Source organism: Eriocheir sinensis, unplaced genomic scaffold (assembly GCF_024679095.1).
Source record: "Eriocheir sinensis breed Jianghai 21 unplaced genomic scaffold, ASM2467909v1 Scaffold1596, whole genome shotgun sequence".
Taxonomy (NCBI): Eukaryota; Metazoa; Arthropoda; class Malacostraca; order Decapoda; family Varunidae; genus Eriocheir; species Eriocheir sinensis.
In genome coordinates this window covers 22,878-32,101 of record NW_026110957.1, presented here as the reverse complement: position 1 = coordinate 32,101, position 9,224 = coordinate 22,878, and the positions used below count along the sequence as shown (strand labels likewise).

The 9,224-nt window shown below is 42.1% G+C and overlaps 1 protein-coding gene across 2 annotated transcripts in view; it reads left to right on the top strand.

Moving 5' to 3' along the window:
• The first annotated feature begins 1,942 nt into the window (after positions 1–1,942).
• Positions 1,943–9,224, top strand: part of LOC126990371 (pyroglutamyl-peptidase 1-like) — a 28,051-nt gene continuing 20,769 nt past the window's right edge. For both annotated transcript variants that reach the window (XM_050848993.1, XM_050848992.1), the window contains exons 1-3: positions 1,943–2,151; positions 4,529–4,758; positions 6,335–6,461. In XM_050848993.1, coding sequence (XP_050704950.1) covers positions 4,531–4,758; positions 6,335–6,461 — 355 coding nt within the window. In that variant the 5' untranslated portion in view covers positions 1,943–2,151; positions 4,529–4,530. The remainder of the gene's footprint in view (positions 2,152–4,528; positions 4,759–6,334; positions 6,462–9,224) is intronic.

Genomic DNA, 9,224 nt, shown 5'->3' with positions numbered 1-9,224 from the left:
CGTATCATTATCAAAATTTGTAAAGTTTCAATATATTTTTTAACTATTTTTAAGCCAGTAGCGACACCAGAGTTCTGTATATTTTAGTGACTATATAAAAATTTTACTTAAGTGCTGAATGTGGACTTCAAATTGGAAATGTTCTTATAATATTAAACGCAATTAGCATTCTTAAATAACTTCCGATTTATTTTTGATGTTTTGGTTTTATGTACATTTGTGGTCAATAAATATCTATTTATCTATCTATCTGTCAGTGTGTGTGTGTGTGTGTGTGTGTGTGTGTGTGTGTGGGCGGCGGGGATCTCCGACCATTATACGAGCTAGTTAATGTGTGTGTGTGTGTCGGGGATCTTCGACCATTATACGAGCTAGTTAATGTGTGTGTGTGTGTCGGGGATCTTCGACCATTATACGAGCTAGTTAATGTGTGTGTGTGTGTGTGTCGGGGATCTTCGACCATTATACGAGCTAGTTAATGTGTGTGTGTGTGTGTGTGTGTGTGTGTGTGTGTACATATAACCCCTTGTACGGTATTGTGTATATAAATTGCTGGTTGGAGGGTCGTCACGTGATATGTAGAGACGTCTATTTTAATATTATCTGCTAACTATTGTAACGATCCGAATGTGAGTGAACGAGAATGTGAGTAAGTCAGTGAGTAACAGAGTGAGTAAGTGTGAGCGAGTGGGAGCGTGGATGAGTGAAAGAGTGAATGAGTGAACGGGTGGCTAAGAATGAAAGGAAAGAAAGACAAAGAAAGAATGAAAGGAAGAGAGAGAGAGAGAGAGAGAGAGAGAGAGAGAGAGAGAGAGAGAGAGAGAGAGAGAGAGAGAGAGAGAGAGAGAGAGACCTTAACCCAGGTGTTGAATACACCTATAATTATATATGTTAAGAATAGACTTAGATCCCTTGTTAGTGAGTCTGTTAGCAATCAGCTTGCCTTGAGGTGTCAGGATGGTAGTCCCTCCAGCATTCACTATGCCCAGGTATCAAATATCTGCACCCACACTTATGGTAGGCTTAGTGCATCCTAGCTATGATCCGGTGGTGATGCGGCTGAGGCTGGGCTTTAGCTATTACTGGGAGGTCAGTGGGGCTGACCCTGTATCTTGCCGCTTGTGTGCCAGGCCAGGGGGTCACACGCTCAAACACTATGTCCTGCAATGTTCTGCTATTAGTGCCTACCGCCCACAGGGCCACTGGGACCTGCCTGAGCTGGTGGGCTCGTTCATTAACAATAATATTCTTTCAGCTGTGCTTAGTGAGTATCCTGCATTTGCTCCTAGATTGTAGTCCGTATGTACAGTCCCTTATGTCTGCTCCCTTGACTAAATCAAGGCCTTTATTATTTTTTTTTTATCACTCGTCCCCCACCATTGTATCTTTTTAGTTTCTTGGTGCTACTTACACATGTATCCTTGGTTGTATAATCACACTCTGTACTGCCTGGGGGTTGGGATGGCATGCTCCTCCCTTCTCCTTTGTTGTTTACTTGCAACAATAAACTATCAATCAATGTCTGGATCTGAGGTGAACGATTGTATCAGTCCTTGTAGCTGTACGTGCCTCTCTCACACTTGTTTCCATAGACAGTACAAAGGGAGGGCGGTTATGACAGCAAGACACACACAGTGGCAGGGTGTGTGTCTGGCTGTCATTACCGATGGTTTCCTCCCAAGACGACTGACTGTTACCACACCTCTGTCTGTCTTCTCAGCTGCCTTGCAGTTAATTCATAAACTTTGTATCCCCTCTATGGCATGTTGCTACACCCGAAGGCTAGGCAGCAAGGCATTGTTACATTAAAAAGCAGCAGAATCCGCTTCCAAAATGGGTAAAATTATATTTTTAATACCTCAGTTCAAAGTCGGCGCGGTGCTCAAGGGCCAATAATGGCGCGCCTTATACACAGGCCTGCCTATGTCGGGACTCTCTCTATCAAGGGACTACAAGACGGTGGCAAACTGGCAAGGAGAGGCACTGCTGGTATCAACAAGTGGCAGTCAGTGAAGAGAGGTCGGGCAAGCAAGCAGAGTGAGAAAGGACACCCATTCATGAGCACTAGCGCCAGCACGTTAAGGGGTGTCATTCAATAAGGCAGACAGTGCCAAGTAGGAGTCACTGGCGTCAAGAAACATACCCAGGAAAGTAAGTGCATACGGCCCCTGAACTACATTTTGTTGAAATCATTGTAATTATTCAAATGATTCACAACTTTTTTTACGAGAAATTTTCCTGGTGCAATTTTGTTAATCTGAAATGGTTTCTTTTTTGGAAATGAGGGGTTTTCAAGTTATGTGCCATCGCCAAACCAACCAAATCTGCCTATAATAACTTACCCAGGTAAAGGTCAAGGTAGGGGCCAACGTTATATATGTGCATGGCATCGGTGCTTTTATTCGTCTCATATAGGCCCTTGAGCCTATGGTGGATGAAGACCCATTAGCTCTGTCGTATGCATCAGAGATGTGGACATGGAATGCAGCACAGGTAATCGAGAATATGTGCGGGAGAAATAAGTTATATAAGAGGAGCAGCACGGTGGTGCTTCAGGATGAGATGGCAAAAGTTATGAAAGCGTCTATGAGAGGTCTGGTATGGGTGTGACAGCGAAAGGAGTGGATTGTGGAGTCGTCGAGTGGGCAAAGCATGGTGCGCTGAGATGGTTTGGACACATGATGAGAACAAGGAAGAATGAATTTGTTAAGAGAGTTTATGAGGGAATGATCGAGGATCAATAGGATGAGCAAGTATTGGAGCGAGAGAGTTGAAAGTAGCAGGATTGAGTGTGCTGAGAGGGAGCGCTAGAACAGGGAGAGATGGAGACACTTCTGCTGCGGCCACCTCTGGAGGGAAATTCCTGTGAGGGATCAGGGCGTCGAAGATATAGATGAAAAGAATTTTGTTAGGTTCAGTTGTGCATGATAAATATGTGTGATATACAATGCACCATGTCAGTATTGTCAATGGGAATGGAAGGGGCTACACTAATCTCCTTATTCCCTGGCAACCATCCTTTGGATTTATCATGACTAAAAATTTTTTACAAAATTCAAACTTAGGGAGGCGTTGGCTGAGTGGATAGCGTGACGGTGCCGCGTCCAGGACGACGCAGGTTCGCGCCCTGCCCGGTGACACAAGTTGGGATTTTTCAGTCACTGCCGAGTGGCCTAAGATTACCCACATGTCGTCCAGAAGACTACCTATCAACCCGGACTCTAGATTCTTGGATTAAAGATGAGTTCTGGGGGGCAGCATGAGCCAATGCAATATGGCGCCACTATAAACACTTGCCTGCACCACGACGGACTGGGGCCGACCATCAGGCCCCATCAAGAAAGCCTACCAGCGCCACAGGCAAATATGTAGAAAAAAAAAATCTTATATGTTTTAACTCTGAAAGATATGTGAAGTTTCAAGATTTGGATGAATGAAAAAAAAATGTATATGGGAAAATTTAAATTAACCCGAGATCACCACCCTTGCGAAGGATCTTGTTTTGCACTGGCGAGCACACAGGCTTATGGCTACCTGTCCCAGCAGTGTTCAGTGCTAGTTGTCTCCTACCCATTTGAGTTGGATTCATTTGGCTCATTCCCTTTCATTCTATTTGTAGTAGTAAATTGCAACATATTGACCAAATGTGGTTTTCCAATTAGGACCCCCCACCCCCCTGGGGGAGACTAGAGCATCCCAGAGACATCTGGACTCCATGTGAGCCAAGCAGGATCTACCTCTAATCAACACAGTCCTTGCAGTGAACCAGTAATGAATTTTTTTTTCTTACCTTTTTTTCACTTTTACAATTGCATTGTATTTTTCAGATTTTCAAATTTTTGTACAACTTTCTCCATACTGGTACTTAAAAAAATATATATTGTTGGTTTGAAGAAAATTAATAGAATTAAGATTTGTTCAATGCATATATTTTCATTTAATTTTCTAAAGTGTGTACAAGATCTTTTTCATTGGGGGGTAGTAAGGTACTGTTTTCCAGAGTGGTGATCTAGAGTTATTAAAATTAATTGTACTTTTAAACCTTTGCACCAACAATTGTTTTTTTCCACAGAAATGTAGCTTATGACATCCAAAACATTAATAAAGAGCTATATTTATTTAATTTTCACCTTCATCTTTTACATATGTTTTTTGTTTTGTTTTACTCACCTTTAAATGTATTTTTTCTTGTAAAAATATAATTTTTTGAAACTATAAATTATGCATTTATTCCTTTTTAACCCTTAAAGTGCGGGTGTCGACAGTAGTTGACAGCTGGTGCCTGGGCTCAAACTGCGGGTGTCGACAATAGTCGACAAGGCATTTTTTGACTTCGTGCACCGTCAAATTTATTTTGTTTATGCTGAATATATATATATATATATATATATATATATATATATATATATATATATATATATATATATATATATATATATATATATATATATATATATATTGTGTGTGTGTGTATGTGTGTGTGTGTGTGTGTGTGTGTGTATGCTCTAAGATTATTTTATGTTTACAGGAATGGAAGATGTACATGGTGCTGAAGACCTCAGACCAGTTATATATGTGACTGGTTTTGGCCCGTTTTCTGGCCATGCCATTAATGCAAGCCAGTTAGCTGTTGAACTGCTCCCCAGAGAAGATATAGAAGAAAAGCTTGGAGTTAGGCTGATCACTGAAATAGTGGAAGTGGAATATGAGTACGTTAAGAAGACTATTCCTCAAAGATGGAAGAAGTATATGCCAAAGGTATACTTATTTTTTTTCAGTACTTGTTGCAAAAAAGACATAGACATGTCAGTGGTAGTGTCACATGTTCATGGATTTTCTTAGTAATAAATATTATTATTCCTAAATTAGGTGTGTACTTTTAGGTATAACTGTGTAAAGTTGGAGGGTAATTCTTCATCTATAATGCTTCGTTTTGCAGAGGTTTTACATGCTCACTTCATTTATTGCTAGTTTCTTGTTGTTTGCAACTTGACTTTGTGCAGTGGTAGTATTGTGGCCATTTAGGCTACATGTTAAATATAACCCTGTGTAAAGCTAATGTCAGATTCTTTTGTAGCTTACAGCACCTAGAGGACTACCAAAGGCATTGTCTGTGTAGTAGCCAAACCTTATCCTGCCTGTACATGGTGCTGCCGTATTACTTTGAGTCAGTGTAGTCATCTTGTTTATAGAATTCTTTTTTTATCCTTAAGCCTATCTTGAGTAACGCAGCGCATTCAACCACTCTAAGATGTATCCTTCTGTCCCTCTTTGTGAATAATCAGTCCCTCTCACTATTGGACGTACCAAACCCTGAGGACGGGTTGGCACACCCTTAATTTTAGTACTCCTGCATATTTGCCGTGTGTGGTGTCCATATAAAATATAAGATTAGGAGACGGATGTCCTCTAAGTTGAGCGATATTATAGTTGTGTGGTGCAGCTAGCAACACACCTTGTAGGTCCTTTATTCCAGCCGAGACGGACGGCCTCTCCTGACCCTGAAAGATCGATCGGCTAGTCTCCATGACCATGACCCAAGCAGCCACCACTGTGTAAGGTGGTGGTGATACAAAAGAAGTGAGCTACGCTCATATTGTCCTTTCTCTGAGTATTCTTCCGCCCCACCAAACTAATTCCTGCGCGAAGTTCGTATTTACGAAGCAAATGTCGAAAGTCGAAACAAGAATGATAGTATAATTTATTGGGACCGTGTTGTAACAAGAAATGTTGTAGGAAGTGTTTATAAGAGTGTGGGAAAGGTCAATAGGAGTGTGTGAAAGATTTGCAAGAGTGTGGGGAGGGTTTATAAAGCCTTAAAATAGATATAAATAATTTAAAAAATACAATGTCATCATTAGGATTTTCGCCTATCAGGGGGTTCTGGAACCTAACCCCGATAGATAGGATTATATATATATATATATATATATATATATATATATATATATATATATATATATATATATATATATATATATATATATATATATATATATATAAAACGCTTGCCTTGTTGAAACTTTAAAATAACAATGGGTCCTTAAATGCAGCTGGAGCTATAATAAGGTGAGACTTTGCAGTTATAATGGATTAAAATATACCAAAAAATGTTCGTTACTTTTGACCCACAGATTAAGATATTAGCATTTCCTGTTCTGCCCTTTTCCTGTCACATATTGAAGATTTCTGTGTTAAAGTGCAGTCAATGGTTTCTATATATCTTGTATAGTTATGCATCAATTATAATTATTCAATTTGATATGATTTAGTGATCAAATTAATTGATTTTTCTTTTGATAATATTATTTTTACATTAAATTATTTTTTTCAGTTGACAGTTCATGTAGGGGTGTCAAATTTAGCAGAAACTCTAACACTGGAACAACTAGCCCATAACACTGGATATGAGAAGGAAGACAACTGTGGATGTGTACCTATCGGTGGCTTGTGTCATTCAGGCAAGTACACAATTGTTTTTTTTTATCACTTGAGTTATCATAATATTGATGTCAAAACTATGTGTGGGGATCTCAAGTGTGTAGAAATGAATATGAGAGAACACGTGAACCACACACTGACACAAAATTAATACAGTACCCTCACGAGTTTCGCACACGCTTCGTGCCGAAGGTATAATGCTAAACTCGAGGATCGCGAAACTCGAGATATTGAAAACACTAAAAAAGCGCTTATCTGTTCCTACCCGTGGATTTTTTTTTATTTATTTATTTTTTTTTTTTATAATACATGTGGACTATGGCACCGGTAGACTATCCATCTGGGCCTGATGGTTGGCCCCGAGCCTGTCATGGCCCAGGCAATTTTTTATAGTGGCGCCATTATAATTGGCTCGTGCTGCCCCCCGGAGCTCACTTTTTTTCTTCCTTCACTCCATTGCCATCTCAAAAACGTACCTTGGAGAAAGGAAGAAAACAGGAAGAGAAAATGGGTCGTTTGAAAGCCACAGATGAACCCTAACGATTGGCTGAGCTCTGAAAACACACTTGTGATTCTCTGGGAGTCCGATGATGTCATCGCCGGCTCTCACCCGGTCAGCGTCCTCGCTACCTTAAGGCAGTATCACACTGGCCGTTTTCTTCTATTCGTTGTGGCTATTGGCAATGCCTGAGCGCCCATCTGGGAGAGAGTTGTCGGTTGACCGTAACCTGGTATCACACTGAGCCCTTTTCTTCCTACCGCTTTGGCGGCAGCTTGGGCAACCGGCAAATCCAAATTTTCGTGTCGTCACTACAGCCAAGAATCGGTGCCCGTATCTACATCCACAACATAAACAAAGCACTTGCCCTGTATCAACATGGCGTCGTCTGCTAAAGTAAAGGCTCTCGTGGCTTGTGCTGCCATTACCCAAGTTATGGACTTGTTGCTGCAGTTAAATGGAAGGAAGAAGCTGTTGTGGGTGTGGCATGCCTGTGGTTCCTCCGTGCCAGTACTCATTGTCACCACTGCGCGAGAGCGGCCAACCCACCCATCTTAACTCCGACCACATAAACACGTGGATCGAGTAACAACACACACACACACACACACACACATACACCAGGCTCATCAATCGAGTCATCATGAACCATGGCAGATGGCTTCGCCATTTCCTAGAGTGTGTTTGAACTTATTTGGTAAGTGGTTCATACAAACCAAACATACCCAATGGCAAGAAGGGAGCAGTGTTAAGACAACTGTTCTCTTCTTGCCAAGAGCTAGGTTTGGTTCATGTGAGCCACTCACCAAATACGCTCTAACACAAACAAGAAATGGTGAAGTCGTTTCTGTTTGTCAGAAACATCTGCAGTGGTTCCTAATGAGTCTGGTGTGTGTGTGTGTGTGTGTGTGGTTATTCGATCCATGTGTTTATGTGGTTGAGTCAAGATGGGTGGGGTGGCCGTGCACGCGCAGTGGTGACAATGAGAACTGGCATGGAGGAACCACAGGCATGCCACACCCACAACTGTTTCTTCCTTCCATTTAACTTCAGCAACAAGTCCACAACTTGGGGAATGGCAGCACAATCCGCGACAGCCCTTACTTTAGCAGACGACGCCATGTTGATACAGGGCAAGTGCTTTGTTTACGTTGTGGATGTGGATACGGGCAACCGACCTTGGCCGTGTGTGACGCACACCTGGAAAAGTTGGAGTTGCTGGTTGCCCTAGGTGGTGCCAACGCGGTGGGAAGATAAAAGCCCTGTGTGACACCAGCTTATGGATAACTGTGAGCTCGCTCCCGGTTGGGCGTACGGGTGTTGCCCGTAGCCTCAACGGTCGGACGAAAACGGCCATTGTGACACCGCCTTAAGGCAGTGAAGCCGCTGATAGGGTGAGCGTCGGCGATGATGTCATCGGACTTTCAGCGAATCATAAGCGTGTTTTCAGAACTGTCAGCCAATCGTAAGGCAGCCTTCAACTGCGGCTTCAAAACGACCCGTTCTCTCTCTCTCTCTCTCTCTTACCATAGCCACAATGTTTGGAGTAAAACGTCCAGTGTGATACTACCTTGAAAGGTAGTGTTTGTGACCCCGATGGTAAGTAGACTTGACCCGTACGTGTCAGAGCAGTGCGAAACTTGGGGTGATAATGCGTGAAAGTCGGGATGGTAAGAATTTAGGACTAACCGCGAAACGTGTGGATCGCGAAACTCGGATAGCGCAAAACTCGAGAGGGTACTGTAGGTCAAAAGCATTCATTAACCTTCCAGACTCCCTAGATTTCACTCCACTGCTGAACATAGGATCTGACCAGAACTAAAGGTACTTAGTTGTAATTGACAGGTCTGCAGGAATACGTGAAATAATCCTTGTTGGAGCAAGAATCATATATCACGGCAACCACTATAAATAAAAGTTCCCAGTGCTACTAACGGGCTGGAGTCGTCCAAGAGAAGGGAGCCCACCGGTGCTATAGGCAAAAAAAAAAAAAAAAAAAAAAGTGAACGACAGGTAGCGTGAATAACTGGACAACTCTGCTCGGTGATTCGGATCAAGCACGGACTTGGGTGTTTCTAGATGGAACTCGGCCTTAGTTTAATATTCAATTCTCACGAAGGAGAAACTTGGCTCAAATTTAAGTCAAAGGAGACTGGTAGGTGTAGTCTGGTTTCTACTCTGGCGATGAATGGTCTGATGAAAGTGAAAGTATGGTGGCTCCCCCTATCGGTGGCTCTGTAAGTTGTCCCGTCACCACATAGGGACCACTCGTATAAATCTATGA